At 34.9% G+C, this 20,936-nt stretch overlaps 1 protein-coding gene across 1 annotated transcript; it reads left to right on the forward strand.

The window, feature by feature from the left end:
- Positions 1 to 1,671: 1,671 nt before the first annotated feature.
- On the forward strand, positions 1,672 to 5,079 carry LOC124893108. Its single transcript, XM_047404223.1, has 5 exons — positions 1,672 to 2,347; positions 2,605 to 3,824; positions 3,891 to 4,205; positions 4,287 to 4,509; positions 4,601 to 5,079. The coding sequence occupies exons 1-5, from the start codon at positions 1,672 to 1,674 to the stop codon at positions 5,077 to 5,079; spliced, it is 2,913 nt and encodes a 970-aa protein (XP_047260179.1).
- The last annotated feature ends 15,857 nt before the right edge of the window (positions 5,080 to 20,936 follow it).

Genomic DNA, 20,936 nt, shown 5'->3' on the forward strand with positions numbered 1-20,936 from the left:
CACTGTGTCCATGCCCACATCAACAAATAATCTAGCAAAATGCAAGCTAATTTTCCTCTCAGTATTGTAGTCTACCATTAAAGGTTTCCCAACTAAGCTTCCGATCTTACTTAATCCTTTAGGAATCCAATATTTAAAACAGAGACCGAAAAGCTGAATTCAAATTGGTACAGTGTGTAACTCGTCTCTTGTGAATTTTATCTATGGACTCCATGCCTTCACGATGAAAGATTTGTTATCAAAATGGTATATACCGCCTTATACCTCCTAATTCTCTGTTTCTGCATCAAAATGAACTATAATGATCTCATTCTTTAACATTGCAATTTTATTAATCCCTAATTTGGACCAGATTCCTTGGATGAAACCTTTCAGAACTTCAAATAGGGGATGGGCTCCCATAACATGACAAACTACTGCAGATCTCCAATAAGCAATTTCAGAGCTAATATCTTCAATTTCTATGTTAATTAAAGGGGACTCACAATGCATTTTCAATTCTACATACCCCACTTTGAATCCAACATTGGTGATTTTGGTAATGTCGAATCTATCCCAAATTGAACTCTTCACAAATGGATTCACACTTTCCTCTTCCACTTGATCTGCCCAAAATTTATGCCCACTGCTTGTTTGATTTCTTATCGTTGAGCTGGCAGTCGCTTGAACTAGCTGCTCACACCGATTTGAAGCCTTGGACTATGAAATTTGATTGGGTGATGAAGGACCCATGACTATTCCATTGAATTCCATCTCCAATTCAGGATCCTTCTAATATCGACTATTTTTCCATTGGTGGAGTGGGCCTATTTACAGCAATTTCCCTTAAATCCGGAGTCGTTGTGTAGAACATAGTTGTATTCACGATATTAATGGCATTAGGGTTTATTTAACACAGTCTATGCTACAATGATACCCCACAAAAAAAGGATAGTTTGGGTACAATTGCGTGAATAGATATTGGTTTCATTGTTGAGGCCCAACATCTTAGTTGGGCCAATACCCAAAAGTTTCTTTTGGACCAGAGCTAGAGTTGGGCTAACTATTGATTTTATTGGGCTTGGTGTGACGCCCCGTGTCACTACCCATTAAATTCCTCACGTTTTGGGTATGATTCCGAGCATTTCGAGTGCATTTTCGAGCTCGACGGGGCTTCCGCAACGTCAATTGACAAAGCCAACGTGGAGGCATCTTTGGGAGGTCAAATTACAAGCATGGGTCAAAATTTATGAGGCTTTGGAGCCTTGTCCAGCTGGTGAACAGAAAAGTAGGCTGCAAAACAAAGGCATTTCACTAGTTGCATAGATTGCATGGCCAAATATAGAAAGTTTGACTAGCTTGTTGTGGACCATTGTATAGGGTCATTTTCTAGCATTTATTGTGCCCTTTGACTTAGGGACTTTAAATATATCTTGTAAATCCCTCTTGGGAAACATCTCATACTTGTATTATTCAAGAAATATATCATAAAATTGGCTCTTCGGTCCTCCCAAAACAATTGTCTTCCTTTGTTATTTTTCCTTACGTGTTAGTGTGATGTTCAAAGGTTCTTGGCGACTATTTTAGAGCTGGTTTAGGAATGATTTTAGCATCGATATTGAGGTTATTAAGATGTCCACACGCAGCTAAAAATAGGCCCGTGACAAGTGGTATCAAAGCAGCACTTTGAACATGACATACGACGGCAACGAGGAGGTTCACAGCGGAGACAATTTGGGAAAAACCAAGACCAAGAAATGTGACAAGAGTAGGAACAAAGATGAGGCTCAAATTCTAGTTAGTGAGGCTGTTACAAATATGGAAGATGGTGAAGGTCCTGCATCTGGCTCTCTTGATGAGAGAATCGTTAGCACGGAGGCTGGTTTAGCGGTTTTGGGCCATCGCTTCAAGACCCTTGAGTCCAACGTTGGTACCCTTGAGGCGGCTGCTCTTGAAGGGCTGGACGAAGTCAAGGCTGACTTTTCCAAGCAAAATGAAGAGCACAAGAAGGGGCTGACCAGCTTGGAACTCAAGCTTACGGAAGCATTATCGATGCTACATGAGGAGTTTGGGTCAAAACTGTTCGAGGTGATGTTGGGGCAGTCCGCTTTGCAGGAAGAAGTTGCTGATTTGAAGCAACAACTGGAAGCATCCCGTGTTGGTGGAAATCATGGTTTCGTGGCTTACCATAATACTAGTATTGAGGCTCCTAAACCGAACGTGTTTAAGGGTGAGAGGAACTCTCAAGATGTAGAGAATTTCATATGGCAATTGGAGTCGTATTTTGAGCACATCAAGTTTGTTGACAGGACAGCAAGGATCCGGATTGCAACCATGTACTTTAGCGACGTCGCAATATTGTGGTGGCGTAGGAAAAAGTGGACATGGAGAGGGGTCTTTGCACCATAGCTGATTGGGATCAGTTTAAGGATGAGTTGAAGGAGCAATTTTACCCTCAAAACGTTGTAGATAAAGCCCGACGGAAGTTGAGGAAGCTTAAGCAAACTTCTTCCATTCATAACTATGTGAGGGAGTTTATGAAGCTCTCACTTCTTGTGATGAGTTTCAGTAGTGAGGATTTTCTATTCTTCTTCCTTGATGGCCTCTGAAATTGGGCCAAACAAGAGTTGAGGAGGCGTAATGTCAAGACCGTGGATGAGGCCATTAAAGTGGCAGAATCCTTGACTGATTTTCATGCCGATTATGCCAAGGCGAAGGATAGTCGGAACAAGCCCGTTGCTACCAAGGGAGATCGTGGGGACAAGGTCAAAGACAAGTTTGTTCCCAACAAAAATCGTGAGTTCAAAGGCGAATGCAACCAGCTATCGTCATTCCGGAAGAACTACCAGGAGAAGAAGAAAGATGTAGCTAACCGCGATAGCGGCTGCTACCTTTGCGGGGATATGTCTCACTTTGCTAGATATTTTCCTTCATTGAGTAAGATGGAAACGACGATTGCAGCAACACGGAAGGATCAATCTAGTGCGCAAGTCGGGGGTTCCGGGGAGCAAGAAGCACAAGCTGCTAATCCGGGGAAAGGAAAGGGACATGCCATGGGTTTGTTCAACCACATGGCTTTGTTTAACCACATGACGCTTGTAGCTCTTTCTGCAAAGAAGCAGTCATTATTTGTTGATGAGGAGGTGAATGGGCGAGCAGTTCACATTATGGTGGACATCGGAGCAACGCATAACTTTGTTACGGAGGAAAAGGCCAAAGAAATTGGACTTGCATTCGTGACCAGTGATTCAATGTTAAAGACTGTTAATTGTATCCCTACCAATGTCAATGGCCTCGCTCCTCGGGTGAGTCTCACCTTGGGAGGTTGGAAGGGAGAAACGGATTTTTCGGTTGTCCCGATGGATGTCTTTGATATTTTTTTGGGGATGGATTTTTGGTATGAGATTAATGTGTTTATTTTGCCACGTCTTAACCAGCTAGCCATTTGCGATGTGGGTGGTTCTTTCATTGTTCCACTTATTCGTGTCGCTCAAAGTGGAACACGTTTGTCGGCAATGCAGCTTGTTAAAGGTTTCAAGAAAGGAGAAGCAACCTTTCTTGTGACATTTATGGAGATTGTGGGCTGCCAAGAAGATGAATTATTGCCCTCATGTGTCCAACGTGTTCTTGAAGAGAACAAGGATGTAATACCGGAGGAGCTTCCCAAATGGTTACCTCCACGAAGGGAAGTTGATCACGAAATCGAGTTGGTTCCCGGGGCAAAGCCACCAGCTATGACCCCGTATCGAATGTCGCCTCCGGAGCTTGAAGAACTTAGAAAACAACTCAAGGAGTTGCTGGAATCAGGCCACATCCGACCATCTAAGGCACCCTTTGGAGCTCTGGTATTATTTCAAAAGAAGAAGAAAGGAACGTTGAGGTTGTGTATTGATTACCGTGCTCTTAACAAGGTCACGGTGAAAAACAAATATCCCATTCCCTTGATAGCTGATTTGTTTGATCGTTTGGGGAAAGCCAAAGTGTTCACAAAGATGTATTTGAGGAAGGGCTATTATCAAGTTCGCATAGTCGAAGGAGATGAAGCCAAGACGACTTGTGTGACTCGTTATGGGTCCTTTGAGTGGCTGGTCATGCCTTTTGGACTGACCAATGCACCAGCCACATTTTTTACCCTAAAGAACAAGATTTTCCAGCCATACTTGGATCAATTCGTGGTCATATACCTGGACGACATTGTTGTTTATAGTAGCTCAATGGAGGAGCATGTTAGACACCTTTAACTAGTGTTTAATGTGCTACGGGAAGATGAGCTATGCGTCAAAAGGGAGAAGTGCACTTTTGCACAGCTAAAGGTGCAATTCTTGGGCCATACGATCAGCCAAGGGCAGATTCAGATGGATAGCGACAAAGTTGAGGCGATCTGGGATTGGGAGGCTCCAACGAAGGTGCCCGAATTAAGGTCCTTCCTTGGCTTTGCTAATTATTACCGGAGATTTATTCTTGGATACTCGGATATTGCTTCTCCACTCACGGATTTATTGAAGAAGAATCGTGTCTGGGAGTGGAATAGTTTGTGTCAAGGGGCATTTAACAACCTCAAGGCAGCCACTCATCAAGGAACCAGTTTTGGCTTTACCGGATTTCACGAAACTATTTGAAGTGCAAACGGATGCATACGATTTTGCTATTGGTGGTGTCCTAACGCAAGAGGGCCATCCGATAGCATTTGACAGTAGAAAATTGAATGATGCAGAGCGGCGCTATACATTCCACGAAAGGGAGATGACGGCCATTGTCCATTGCCTAAGGACATGGCGTCATTATTTGTTGGGAGCTCATTTCCTCGTTAAGACGGATAATGTAGTGACTAGCTACTTCCAATCACAAAAGAAACTATTGCCAAAGCAGGCTCGATGGCAAGATTTCTTGGCAGAGTTTGATTACTCATTGGAGTATAAACCGGGAAAAGCAAATGTTGTGGCTGATGCATTAAGTCGCAAGGCTGTTTTGGCAACACTTTTGAGCACTACCAGCTGTAGTGTGCTGGATTCCATCAAAGAAGGGATGGAACATGATCCCGTTGCCAAGCAACTTCTTGATTTGGCGCGCAAAGGAAAGACCCAAAAGTTTTGGGAGTAGGACGGACTGTTATACACCACCGGAAGGCGAGTGTATGTGCCTAGATGGAAAAATCTTAGGCGCTTATTGATCAAGGAAGGCCATGACACGGCGTGGGCTGGTCATCCGGGACAGAAATGCACCATGGCATTGTTAGAAGTAGCTTATTATTGGTCTCGCATGAGGGACGGTATAGAAGTATATATTCGCACTTGCCTTGTTTGCCAACAAGACAAGGTGGAACACAAGGTGCCCGGTGGATTACTTGAGCCGCTGCCCACCACGGAGAAACCATGGGACAGTGTCACCATGGATTTTATCACATGGAACAATCATGGTTGTCGTTGATCGCTTCTCCAAATATGCAACATTCTCAGCTGCCATGTCTAATTATAAAGCCAAGGAGGTAGCCCGATTGTTTCTCAAAGATGTAGTTAAACTTTGGGGTGTGCCTAGGCATATCATTAATGATCGAGACCCGCAATTCACTAGAGCATTTTGGAAGGAGTTATTCAGTTTGTTGGGGTCGGAGTTGCACTTTTCAACCAGCTTCCATCTCCAAACTGACGGACAAACGGAGCGAGTAAATGGGTTACTCGAGTGCTACTTGAGGCACTTTGTTAGTGCAAATCAAAGGGACTGGTCAAGGTTGCTCGACACGGCCCAATTCTCGTACAATTTGCAGTGGAGTGAGGCAATAGGTCGTAGTCCTTTCGAACTTGCAACGGGGAAGCAACCAAACACTCCACAATCCTTACTGGTTAACGCCGTAATGAGGAATCCGGGTGCTTATCATATGGCAAAGGCTTGGGAGGAACAAGTCGATATGGAGAGGTTATATCTTGATAAAGTAGCCCGTAAAATGAAGAAATTTGCTGATCATAAGCGTCGTCCAGTCCATTACTGGATTGGAGACAAAGTAATGGTCAAGCTTAATCCAAGGCAATTCAAGTCGTTGAGGAGTGTCAATCAAAGTTTGATCCGACGGTATGAGGGTCCATTTGAGATTGTTGCCAAGGTTGGAAAAATTTCATATAAGCTGGACATGCCATCGCATTTAAAGTTTATCCTGTCTTCCATGCAAGAAAATTAAAACCATATTTCGAAGACAAGAAAGATGTGGAGCAGGGTAAGTCTAGTCGGGCCCAAATCTTCATGATGTCCGCTGCCACGGATAAGCAAATTGAGGACATAATTGATCATCAATTGGTTCGAGAAAAAGGTTGGGTAAATGCAAGTGCCCAATTCTTAGTCCATTAGAAGGGCCAGTCGCCCGAGGAGGCATCGTGGGAAAAATATGAGGACTTGCGGCAGTTCAAGGAGCAAGTCCACAAATATTTGCAGCTATGTGGCACCGCGGTCATCGCCAAATCAGGTTGGGGAGAGTGTGACGCCCCGCGTCACTACCCATTAAATTCCTCACGTTTTGGGCATGATTCCGAGCATTTCAGGTGCATTTCCAAGCTCAACGGGGCTTCCGCAATGTCAATTGACAAAGCCAACGTGGAGGCATCTTTGGGAGGTCAAATTATAAGCATGGGTCAACATTTATGAGGCTTTAGAGCCTTGTCCAGCTGGTGAACAGAAAAGTAGGCTGCAAGACAAAGGCATTTCACTAGTTGCATGGATTGCATGGCCAAATATAGAAAGTTTGACTAGCTTGTTGTGGACCATTGTATAGGGTCATTTTCTAGCATTTATTGTGCCCTTGACTTAGGGACTTTAAATATATCTTGTAAAGCCCTCTTGGGCAGCATCTCATACTTGTATTATTCAAGAAATATATCAGAAAATTGGCTCTTCGGGCCTCCCAAAACAATTGTCTTCCTTTGTTATTTTTCCTTACATGTTTGTGTGAATGTTCAAAGGTTCTTGGGGACTGTTTTAGAGCTGGTTTTGGACTGAATTTAGCATCGATATTGAGGGTGTTAAGCTGTCCACATGCGGCTAAAAATAGGCCCGTGACATTGGGCTCTTATTTGTTGTGGGCTTTCTTATGAGTCCTATAAGCAGTTACAACATGGATGCTATGCTCCCGTTTGACCATAACTTTTGAAGTTGATATTTGAAAAATTGACTTTTAAAGTTGTGATTATTTAAATTTGAACTTTAAAATATTTGAAGTTAGTTTTTGAAAATTTGAAAATATTTGAAGATCAGATTTAAAAAATCTAATACATTTCATGATCAAACAGATATTTGACGATAATTTACTACAATCTACTCTCAAAATTTATGGCCAAACAGATATTTGAAGATAAATTTCAATATCTACTATCAAAATCTATGGTCAAACAAATATTTGAAGATAAATTTTTAAGATCTTCTCCCAAAATTTATGGTCAAACAGATATTTGAAGATAAAATTTTTAAAATCTCTCAAAATCTATAGTCAACAGATATTTGATGATAAATTTTCAATGTCTACTCCCAAAATTTATGGTCAAACAAATATTTAAATATAAATTTTCAATATCTACTCTCAAAATCTATGGTCAAACAGATATTTGAAGATAAAATTTTAAAATCCACTTCTAAAATTCATGGTTAAACAAATTTTTAAAGATTAAATTTTAAAATCTACCCTTTAAATATCTTCAAAGTAAAAATAATTGAATGTGAATATGAAATGAAGTTCCTCATAGATCATTTTTCGAAATATTGTGAATAATATTCACTACCAAATATACTTGTTTGGTCACAATGATTAAAACAATAAAACCCATCTTTAAAGGTCGAGCAATTTATAAGTATAACTTTAAAGGTGGATGGTCTTCAATTTTTGATATCGATGATCATTTGCTTTATGATAAAAAATTCAAGACGCCAATATTCAAGGTTATTGGAAATAATTTCTATATTAAATCATACATTAACCTTGTTTATATTTCTGCAACACTTCTCATCTTCATTGCATGTAATTTGGTTGACAAGCAATTATTAGTAGCTTTTTGTGAAATTTTAGAAAAATAAACTTTTTGGTTTTTAAAATTTTTTAGCAATTCTAATTAAATATCGTACAAATTGAGTGGCAATTTGTGAAACTGCATGTTGATAAACTGTTAATGGTGTTTTTCAAAATTATATCAGCAATTCAATATGATAAATTCCATATACACTAAAAAGATTGTTACTCCGTAAAAAATATTGACTGATGAGATAGTATATTGTAGAGAAAAATAAATTCTTTTAAGGATCGAAAAAAATTAAAAACGCGTCTTCTTTCAAAGAGAGAATTAAGGACGCGTTAGAACCTATTTGGCCAAGTAGTTAAAAGTTGCTTATTTGTTTTATTAAATTAGATTTTCAAAAAAATACTTTTAAACAGAAAAGGAACAAACAGTATTTGGTTAATACATTTAAAATTGCTTTTGATAAGCATATTGTGGTTGGCTAATATTATTTTTAAAAAATACTTTATACACATATATTACGTACATTATCAGTTGTATTTGGGCTAAGTGGGCCAATACCCAACAGTTTCTTTTGGACCAGAGCTAGAAATGGGCTAAGTATTGAGTTTATTGGGCTTGGGCTCTTATTTGATGTGGGCTTGCTTATGCATCCTATAAGCAATTACAACATGTATACTATGCTCCCATTTGATCATAAATTTTGAAGTTGTGATTTTTTAAATTTGAAGTTATGTTTCGCCATACATTTTACTTTGAAAAAGTTTGAAGTTTTGTAAGTGGAAGTCTGAAAAATTGTCTAAGTCAGTTGAGAAGTTGAAAATATTTGAAGATCAGATTTTAAAAATCTAATACTCCCTCCATTTCAAAAAGAATGATCTACTTTGACTTGACACAAAATTTAAAAAAATAAAGAAAACTTTTAAATCTTGTGGCCTTGATTAAAATTGTGTCAAATGTACAAAAATGCTCTTTAATCTTGTGGTCCTAAACATGTCATGTGGAAAGTTGAAATTAAAGTATTGCAAAAAAAAGAAAGTGGTCATTCTTTTTGAAACGGTCTAAAAGGAAAGTAGGTCTTTCTTTTTTAAACAGAGGGAGTACTTTTTATGATCAGACAAATATTTGAAGTTAAATTTTTAGAATCTACTCCTAAAATCTATGGTCAAACAGGTATTTTAAGACAAAATTTTAAAATCTATGGTCAAACAAATATTTGAAGATATATTTTTAAAATCTACTCTCAAAATATATGGACAAATAGATAATTGAAGATAATTTGTTAAAATATAATCTCAAATCCTATGGTCAAAACAAATATTTGAGGATAAATTTTAAAAGTCTACTCTCAAAGTTCATGGTCAAACACCAGCTAAAACTGTTCTATAAACTTTCTTTATTGAATTTTTATCCAAAGTGACAAAGCTCAGATTAAAAAAAATAATTTTATTTTTGATATTTTTTAACCACGATACATACATACACACACACACACTCATATATACATATATTGCTTACTGATTTTATACTCAATATTTATTCATTATATTCTGAATACACATCAAAGCATGCATGATTAGCGAGCTGTCAAAACTCAAAATGGACTGACCCTACCCAATCCTAACGAACTAAAAAATTAAATGAATTAGGACAAGCTAACCCTTTTAACCAGACGACCTTTAAAATAGCAGCCAACCCAATCCTAAGCGGGCCACGGTTGGCCCTTCAGAAAAAATAAAAGGAACCTAAAACATGATAAACAAAAATATTGTGAGTACTAGATCATCACCAATTTTTATGTTTTCACCTTAATGTGTCTCCCACTAGTTTTTAACATGTTAAAAGCATCTTACTAATACCTTTGATTGTTATTAGTCCATGACATTTACCGTAATAAGTAGAGAAATGGTGATCAACTATAAATTTCATAAAAAAAATTCTAATACGGTTAGATAATAAATACAAATATACACAAAGTATCTACATAAAAGCAGTAAGATTCTAACAGAAGAGAACCCAAATTTAAAGAAAACAATATTGCATTAAGCAAAGGCAACAAGTACTAAACTATCACGAGTAAAAGTAACTTTTTGAAGTTCACAACCAAGAGCAACTTATCAACCATTTTAAAGACACACTAAAAAATCTCAAAAAATTAGTATAAATCAAAGGATAGAATAAAAAAATAAGAAGGTAGTTAGAAAAGATTCACAAAATCCTAATTCCTAACAAATAAATGACTAACTTAAAAATATTTAATAATTATTTTTTAACATCTCAGCCCATGAGCTGGTCTCTGAGATTGACGGATTAGGCCTCTCACACTGAAGGGCCAAGTAAAGCTAGACTTATAAGTGTTGTTTTTAAATGGACTGAAAAAACTTAGTGCAACCCTACTTAATTAAAGAGTTGGGTTGGGCCAACCTCACGGACCAAACTTATTTTGACAGCTCTAATTAGCACATTGATTTTCTACTTCTTTTCTAAGTCCAAAATTTCTGCAAAAGGATGTGTTGAAGTTTCTTATGTAAATTGGAAAAATTTTACACGTAGCGTTATTTAATATTTATTTTTAACATATATAATAACTTTTTATAACGTACACATACGATATCTACTCCTAATTAAAATAGCATGAATGTAATGTCTAATTTTATTTTATGTATATGTTTTCAAATAGAAATTGAATGTATATATATATATTTTCAAAGTAGAAATTTATTTCTATACATGATGTATTTCTTATAAAAATTATGACACAATATTTTAATATGACTGTTACTTACATTTCATATAGAGGCAATCGATTTATTTATAATAGTTGTCCAACGAAAAACCTCTTTAAATCAAGCAAGTAAGCCAAGCAAGTCAACTCACTAATTTATTTGTTGATTTATTTATGAACAACTAAATCACTGGGTTAATCATGCATGCTTTTATGTATATTCAGAATACAATGAATAAATATTCAGTATAAACTCAGTAAGTAATATATGCACATTGATTATATGTATCACGGTAAGAAATTATCAAAAAAAATAATTAAAATTATTCTTTTATCGTGAGTTTTGTCACTTACGATAAAAATTCAAAAAAGAAAATTTTTAGAACATTTTTATCTAGTGTTTTGACATGGATTTTTAGTAACTTTTATTAATCATCAAAAACGTCAATTACAACGCCCAATAGGTCAACATAACCTGCACAGTCTTACGTATCCATCTCAGAAAATAATATTCCTAACGGAAAAACGAATCAATACATTAATTCTATAACTTCTCAGTAACTAGTAGGAACATTTACTAAGAAAATTTTTTGTATTACCCACTGCCCTTATAATGCTGACAGATGCAAGCTTCTTTGCCAGAACTTCTATAGTAACCTCCTGTTTCTCAAACAACCTCGTATTCCTCTCAATCCACAGAGTATAAACATATTCTGCCTTTGGTATTGGCAACGATCCATTTTTGTATCCAAGCCCCTGGAATGGATGGTAAACTTAGTCATAATCTGATATTCAAATATTTTTAATTTTTCAAAAACTTGTTCAGACTAGTTTCTTTTATTTTCAAAAAAAAAAATTAAGTGAAATGCATGTCTAAATACACTTGCTTAGGATAGTTTTTCAACAAATAAACTTATAATTTTCTTTATCTTTTCTCAAAAATTGAGTTATGGCAGAAAAAAAAGTATCTAGGAAGTCAAAAGATTTCAATGAAGAAAATAAAAAACAGAGATAAAATTTGACCGTCGCTATAAACATGTTGTGTACCGGTCATCTTTGTTTTCTATTTGACCATCAGAATTTTTTGATGTCCTAGGGTCTCTTTTTCTACCACAACTCAACTTTTGAGAAAAATTAAAGAAAATTATAAATATATTGATAAGACTCTCAAGAAAATGTGTTGCTTATAAGAAATGAAATAAGACAACTATTTATAGCAAAGATTCTTCACAAATGTAGTAAATTTCTAGCCAAAAACTATAATTGAAAGCAAATCTCTTCATCAAGATTGCCGAATATGAAAAAACTCCCAAAAAGTCAATTTTAGTTGAAGACAAAAATCTTAACTATGTTTCCAGAAGAATTTCAGCTCATCAGGGAAATAAAATGCAATTGATAGAAGAATATTTATCCGAAGTTCGAGATAAATTACTTCAAACTGTTGAGCAAAGTTCAGATGCCTCAATGAATAGCACAGACGAAAATACAGAAGATATTACCGATTCACAACCACCAGAAGTTCTGATAGAAGAAGAAGAGATTGAAAAAGCCGAAGCCTTCATCAAAAAATGGAAAGGAAAAGACAAGACATGACATGACTATTTGATAAAAAAATCTCTGTTGTAACAGTAAAAACACTATGCACAGGGCCCCATATATTACTGTGCAAGATTCCCTTTTCTATTATTTATAGGAGCCTCATTCTCTCAGATAGAGGCATCAAGTTTCAAATTCTCTTTGAAAAACCTCTCCCCTCTCTCTCTCTAATATCTCTCCTTGTAATATCCGAAGATTAAATAAACAAGAAGTTACTACTATTTTCATCTGGTGTCCAGATAGTCAGGTATATATCTTTTACTTATTGTAGTCATTCAATACAAACTTCTACCATAATCTGGCCGTGACTATATCCGGCTGAACGATATCTTATATCTATGCTGAAGATCTAACTTCGCTGATATATTAACTATGAAAGCTCCAGACTCTATCAAAATATGAAAGAATCCTTTTAATTTCTTGACTTGGTTCCAAAATAGAGGTACAGTCGAGTTCAATAGACTTATATTAACCTTGTCTCTGTGACGCCGTCTAGTAAGTTGTGCCTCTCTAGCCCGTATTGATGAGAAAAGGGCGACTTTCCGCACAATTAGAACTTCTAGACACGCCGGTTCAACATAAGGTTATTAAATCTCTGACAAGCCCCATGTTTGGGTAAAAGAATCATCCATACAGTAATAAAATTACTTAAGATTCTTTTCTATTTCGGTTGGTGCTTTGGTTCGGTCTTCCGACTTTGGCTTAATCCGATATTATTATATGGTCTGGTAGACTGAGTGGCATACCCCAGCCTAAGAGATCCTGATAATGGTATCAGAGCCTGTGAATTTTCATAGTAAATATGTTAGGTGAGGTGAAGATATTTAGCATAGATATAAGACTCTTACAATTATGGATATGGGAGAAGTAAGTACTAAAAGTACAAAACTCGAAGAGGTAGATTTACCTCAAGATATGGATCTACTGAATAAATGGACTATTCCTAAAGTTGAATTAAAAACCATATATGAATATGGATTTTTTGATAAAATAAAACATAAACAAATTATTAAAACAACTGAACAATCTCTTGCTTTAAATGCCGATGAACAGACTCTTCAACTCCTAAATAAGCGTGATATTGATATTTTTAAATGTAATTATAATTATATGCATATTGGCTTAGTTCAAATTGACTTTCGGCCTCTAACTCTAAAGGGTCTTCCCGAAACATTTTTAGCAGCTTTGCGTGATGCTAGAAATTTGAATTTTCGAAAATCCTTAATGGGATTTATTGAATCTACTCTTGCCTATGGTCCTGTATATTTTAATACTCAACCAAATTTACAACTATCTTTGACTGATGTAAATATTATGCATGCTCTAACATTAAATGTTAAAACACATGGATATGATTATGCCCCTGGATCTGAACTTATAGGATTATCCTACCGCATATATTATCGACTATTATCAACTCTAAATCCTCGATGTAAGTTGATTGATGATAATTCTGATTGCACTATGCTTATTGAAACTAATTTTATAAAATCTAGGGTCACTACCTGAAGACCTATTAGATGGGATGAAATTGATTTTCTCCAAACTTGGATTTTAAATTCAGTCACTTCCCCAAAACAATTGGCGGAGGACGTGACTAATTCAGAGTTAACTCAAGTAACTCAAAACTCTGATGGGCGAATTTATTTACAATTTGATAGCAATCCCCCTCTCTATAGAAATTCTTTCTCAATACCAAGAAGAATTCCTTCTATTCATCATATATCTCCTATAGAACCTCAGTATGGTCCAGCTAGGAATCGAGCGGCATCTTTGCATACTATTAATTCTGCAGATTCGCATATTACACCTAAAGGTGTAGAAAAGATAAAAATTAATTCAAAAACTAATATAGTTCAAGATTTTGATAATGAAAATCCTACTCCATCTAAAATGGATTTTGACATAAATTCTGTTTAACCATGATGACACAACTTATTGATTTTAGTCCTGGTTCTCAGGCAAGAAAATATATTCAGAAAGAATTTTTTTCTGAAAAATGGAAAACCTTTAGAACTTGTTTTTTTGAAACCTATACTTCTGATGAATTACGAAATATTTCAGAAGAATTTTATGAAATGTGTGTCTTACATAATAAAATTATCTTTTTTGTGTCATGGTTTATGTCTGCATATTTACCGTCATATGTCAAAATAATCGAACGATCTTATCAAAATTCTGATGGATCAATTACTCAAGCACTCTATCCTCCTCAGTCTTCATTTATATTACCCAATAATACTGGCATGACTTTTTCTGTTTTTCAAAAGTTTGTCAGTGAAGATGTGGGAAACATTACTGTTTCTGAAATAAATAATCTTATCGCCCAAAATAATTATTTAAGTCTTTATGTCAAAGTTTTAGGAGAACACATTTCCTCTCTTGATAAAAAACTTGACGAATTAATTGAGTTAGTTAACAAACTTAGCTCCTAGATGAATTCCTCTAACATTCCTTCTACTTCCAAAATCACTGATAAAGAAGACGAATATATTGTATTAAAACCTTGTATTCAAAGACCACCTGAAATAGACAGATTTGAAAAAGTTTCTCAATTAGACCAATTAGAGAAACTCTTAGATAAAAAATTCTCTCGTTTAAACATTCAACCCCTTAATATTTCTGATGATTTTGTACAAAATCTTGAGTCTAATTTTCCATTATCAGGATCTCTTAGGCTGGGGTATGCCACTCAGCCTACCAGACCATATAATAATATCGGATTAAGCCAAAGTCGGAAGACCGAACCAAAGCACCAACCGAAATAGAAAAGAATTTTAAGTAATTTTATGACTGTATGGAAGATTCTTTTACCCAAACATGGGGCCTGTCAGAGATTTAATAACCTTATGTTGAACCGGCGTGTCTAGTAAGTTGTGCCTCTCTAGCCCGTATTGAATCGTCATCATCATCATCATCATCATCATCATAATAATAATAATAATAATAATAATAATAATAATAATAATAATTATTATTATTATTATTATTATTATTATTATTATTATTATTATAAGGAAATCAGATTTCAAAGTTCAAGAGGTAAATATTCAAACATAATTGACTTTACTAAATTATGGTAAGCAAGTGAGAATATAATTTGAAATAAAAGAGTAAAACTTATTTCCCCCCCTTAATATTTGAGGTTTGAAAAACAGTACCCTTAATATTTATGGAAACTTATCTAAATATATCATATTTAGAAAATATTTATCATTTATAGTAATATAATTTTAATACATGCTTAATTCACTTTTAACACATAATGTATATTTGTTACCAAAACAAACGCAATACATTTAAAACACTTCTAATACATCTATATTGTATGCATAATTCACTTTTATTACATAGTGTAGTACATCGCATACATAATTCGTTTTTGCTATATAGTGCTTTTTTTAATCAAAACAAGTATAATACATTTTAATACACTTCTAAGTTCTAAGACATCTATATTTCTACATAATTCGCTTTGATCATAGTACAGTTGCTATAGATGGTAAATATTTTTTAAAAATGGTGTCTCTAGGTAATAAATAAAAAATATATTTAAAAGCAGTAAATGTTTTATAAAAAATACTCGAATAGGTAATTTTTTTCTTGTTAATAACCATTGGGTTTTGTTGTTTGGGCCAATATCATGGCTGGCACGGCCTCACTATGGGCCCAGTTTATTGGTTGGGCCTATAGTTGGTGGTGGATTGCTGGGCCCAACTGAATACTAAAAAGTATAAATAACATAAAGAAAAAATTACATAAACTAACAACCTTAAGATATTAATTACAAAAAATAACAATAGTTTGGTAAAATTACAACTAATAACAAAACTAGCATTATTTTACTAATATTTTTGAGAAGCGCGTGAAATCTCCTCATAACTTTTCAGATCCCTATTTTTACTCAACTTTACCAATTTCACTTCCCTCCATTACTCAACTTTACCAATTTCACTTCCTTCCAACCTCCATTTCTTTTTGTCAAATTTCGCCTATCACTCCCATGCTTTTGATAAAGATCTTCTCCACTTTTAAAGGTAAGTTTTTTTTTCAGTTAATGAATGTTAATTTTTTTTATTTATTTTCTGTTAAGGTGTTTATTGTCGTCATTTTTTGCCGCCTATCGCCCTATTTTTGTTCAGTTAATTCCAGCTAATGATCGCATTCTTTTCAATATTAATATGCGAAACTTATCTGTTTGGGTTCAATTTTTTTGTTTTCTGTTGAAATTGTACGAGTTAATGTATAATGTCTCAACATGCAAATCGTAGTAGTTCAGTTAGAGAAAATCAATTGAAGAATTTAATTTTTGATGAACTACCATCGTTTAGTCTTGTTTTAACACAAGACGAAGATTTTAATTTGGGCCTTACTAATATTCTGTCTAAGGAGGGTGTTACCATTGAAGAGGTGAGATCGAAATACCGTAACGATCCGGAAAAGATTGTGAAAATAATGAAAAGGAAAGCATTGACAAAATCTTCATCCCCCAAACCCACAAAATTTCAAAAATCAGTGAAAAGGACAAAGTCGGATGAAAAAGGAGAATGTAGTAAAATTTCAAGTCCCGTTGCATCAGATTATGAATCTAATAATAGAAAGTGGAGGAGGTGTGGTGCTATCGAAAATTTTATTATTGATATGAGTTGTATATGTTATATACAATATATTTTAAATATGTATTTGATATCTAAAATTTGTGTATGATATTTGTATTTGTCACTGGAAAGGATTTTATATATGTATTGTTATATAAGTGTAATATGTATTCTGAAAATACATTTGTTGGATTCGATGTTAAGTTGTATTTGGTAGTCATTAGAATTTGAATGTGATATGTAGTTCTTGTTTGTTGAAATGTATTTTTTACATACGTAAGACCATTCCAGTGAGCACATGTAATTCTAATATACATATGACATTTGTGTAAGATATTTGTATTTATCACTGTCAAGATTTTGTATATATATTTTTATATAGAAGTGTAATATGTATTCTGAAAATATATTTGTTATATAATTTGTATATGTGTTGTTATATTCTTTTCTTGTTAATTAAATATGTACAATTCATGTATTCAAAAAATATATATGTGTTTGTTGAAATATAATGGTAATATGTATTCTGAAAATACATACAGTTTAGATATGTGTTTTTATATTTACCGCTAAGAATTGTATTCGATCTTAAGTTGTATTTGGTAGTCATTAGATTTTTAATGTGATATATAGTTCTTGTTTGTTGAAATGTATTTTTTACATACACATTTATATTTGTTATTCATCAAGTGAAGAAAATTTTTGCATTAAAAATGTTTTGATAACTTAGATATTGACTAGTTATGTATTCACAAAATACATATGATACATTTATGTATAGAATGTATAAACTAAATATAAGATGTATTTCATAAATACATATAAGACACTGTTTGTATAAATTAATTTTAAAATGTATTTCATAAATACATATAAGTCACTGTTTTGTCATATAATTGTATTTTTTTTTTGTTGTATAGGTCATGCGTGATCAAATCTACATGGCACGAGTATTGCCCAAATTTGTTCCTCATTTAGGATGTCATACAGTCAACAACATTGAAGACCGTATTAAGTTAATGCTAACAAAAAATCAGTACAAGATGTTTTGTACTAAAAGTATATTTGGTTTCTTCATGAAGAAGAAAGATTGTGTTGTCCAAGTGCAATTAGGAAGATGCATTATGTCACTTGAAACTAAAAAAAGTTCTACAAGTGTCATAGTCGTTCGTGCAAAGGGCACAATTCTTCATTTCACTCCTAGAGAGTTTGCTTTGGTGACTGGTTTGAATTGTGTTACAAACAAGGATGATTTTGCAGAAGTTGTGATTTATATATGGTGACATATACTGAGTGCCTTACTTTTGGTGACTGTGTTTCAAATATTGACTTTGATCCAAATCTTCTTCGCACGAGATATATTTTAATATTGTGAAATTATGCTTCGAGGAAAGAAGATGAGAAGGCTAAAAGTGATGATGAAGCACCAATGAGGCCTCATAGAGATATTAGGATAATAGAAGATATTGAAGTGCATGATATTTAAAGTTTATTTGTATTTGTTGTATTTGACAACATTGAAATTTAGGAGGACTAAGATATAGTTGAAAGATGATATCTTAATATTTTTTTTATGTGATTGTTAGATTTTTGATCATTATTCTTCTAAAATAGAATTGTTCGGTCTTACTTTATGTTATTGTTACGCATATTTTGGTATGAATATGTGATTTTCAGTTGAGTATAATTTTCAGTAATGAATATATATGTTTCATTCATCATATGTATTTTTCAATGATGTATTTGTATTTTTCATTGTATATATATGTATTTTTTTATAATAAATATAAGGTAAGATGAGGTTGCATATAATATTTTTCATTGTATGAATATATATTTTTTTGTAATGCATATGTATTTTGAGTAATGCAAATATTTTTTTCCAATTATGCACATATACTTTCGAATAATTTAAAGTTATTGTATTGTTTTACATAAGTCTAAGTATTTTTATGAAGCATATGTATTTATGATTCATACATACTTAGTTATATGAATATATCTATGAATCATGCACCATCCTTCCCCAATACGGTGGGAGACATCCTCATAAATCTCTCCATTCCCATGAATCATGGACCCGAGATACTTAAGACTATCCCTCTTAGAAACAACCTAGGAATTCAACCTTACTGCTACCTCGTTCTCCTGTCTCAAGTCATTAAACTTGCACTCCATATACTCTATCTTGATCTTACTCAACCGGAACTCTTTAGACTCAAGGGTTTATCTCCAAACATCTAATTTATCATTCATTCCCTCACGTGTCTCATCAATCAGAACTACATCCTCTACAAAAAGCTTACACCAAGGCACCTCTCTTTAAATACGTTGCGTCAACACATCCATCACAATGTAAACAAAAATGGGCTAAGAGTCGATCCTTGATGCAACAATGCTAAGACAGGAAAATGCTCTGAATCTCTTCCCGTAGTGCTCACCTGAGTCTTTGCTCCATCATACATGTCCTTAATTAATCTGATGTACACCACCGGGACCCCACTCACCTACAAGTATCTCCAAAGAAACTCCCTGGGGACTTTGTCGTATGCCTTCTCCAAGTCGATGGACACCATATGTAAGTTTTACTTTCTTTCTCTATATTGCTCCACCAGTCTACGCACCAGGTGAATTGCCTCCGTCATCAAGCGACCTAACATAAATCCAAACTGATTCTCCAAAATAGACATTATCCTCCTCAACCTCCGCTCGTCCACTCTTTCCCAGATCTTTATAGTATGACTCAACACCTTAATACTCCTAGAGTTGTTACAACTCTGGATTTCACCCTTGTTCTTATATAAAGAAATCATAATACTCCATCTTCAAGCCTCAAGCATTTTTGTATTCTTGAAAATATTGTTAAATAATTCAGTCAACCACCTTAACCTAGTCCCACTAGCAAACTTTCAAAAATCCACTGGAATCTTATCAGGCCCCGTCGTCCTGAGAATAGTCTTTCTGACCTCGTCCACCTTAAAACTTCTATAGTAACTAAAATCACGACACTCCTATGAGTTCTCTAGTTCCTCTAACACAATGTCTCTGTCCCCCTCATCATTCAAGAGACTATGAAAATATGACTGTCATCTTCTCTTAATGGGAACGTCCTCCACCAACACTCTACCATCCCCCCCTTAATGCACTTCACTTGATCAAGGTCACAACACTTCCTCTCCCTAGCCTTAGTAAGCCTATACAACCTCTTTTCCTTACCTCTTTTCTCTAAACCCGTATACAAGCTCTCAACATTGTCGTCTTTGCAGCCGTAACTGCTAACTTAGCTTCCTTCCTGGCTAACTTGTATTCCTCCCTATTTACCTGTTTCTCCTTTTCATCCTTACTCTCAACCAACTTAGAATTTGCCCACTTCTTAGTCTCCACTTTCTTTTTAGCTTCTTCATTCCACCACCAATCCCCCCGATGTTGTTCGGCCCGTCCCCTCGAGACATTTAATACCTCTCTAGCAGTCTCCTTGATGCACCTAGAAGCCCTATACCATATACCATCTATGTCCCCCTATACTCCCATAGCCTCATTCCCACCACCTTCTCTTCTATCTCCAGCGCATCACCGGCGTCAAGCCACCCTACTTTATTCTGGGTCGACCCTTCCCACCCCTTTTATTCTTATACTTCTTTATACCCAAGTCCATCACTAGAAGCCTGTGTTGGGTCAAAATATTATCACCCAAAATTACCTAATAATCCTTACATAACACCCTATCCGCCTTTCTAAGCAGCAAAAAATTAATTTGAGTCTTGGCTACCGTGCTTCGGAAGGTAACCAGGTGATCTTCCTTCTTTAGAAAGATTAAGTTCACTACCACTATCCTATAAAACCTCACAAAATTCTAATTTTAACTCGGTCTTTTATAGAATGAAAAGAAGTCCCAAACTTCAAAAATTTCAGCTAAGTGTTTACACTTAAAACTATTTTAGCCTTCATAAGTTGGCGATCTTATTTCACGACCCTTATGACCTTAAGATATCGATATTTGGATTGAATCATAATCAGGTGTGTTAATAGGTCACTTTGGGTAAGTTT

The sequence above is a fragment of the Capsicum annuum genome, unplaced genomic scaffold (assembly GCF_002878395.1).
Source record: "Capsicum annuum cultivar UCD-10X-F1 unplaced genomic scaffold, UCD10Xv1.1 ctg5386, whole genome shotgun sequence".
Taxonomy (NCBI): domain Eukaryota; kingdom Viridiplantae; phylum Streptophyta; class Magnoliopsida; order Solanales; family Solanaceae; genus Capsicum; species Capsicum annuum.

What these genes read in the sequence shown, in the direction of transcription:
- LOC124893108 (XM_047404223.1), top strand. Translation starts at nt 1,672, where the DNA reads ATGACATACGACGGCAACGAGGAGGTTCACAGCGGAGACAATTTGGGA. An exon ending in AGGCACCCTTTGGAGCTCTG is followed by an intron (nt 3,825 to 3,890) that starts GTATTATTTCAA and finishes GCTCTTAACAAG; the next exon opens with GTCACGGTGAAAAACAAATA. An exon ending in TCGTGTCTGGGAGTGGAATA is followed by an intron (nt 4,510 to 4,600) that starts GTTTGTGTCAAG and finishes AACTATTTGAAG; the next exon opens with TGCAAACGGATGCATACGAT.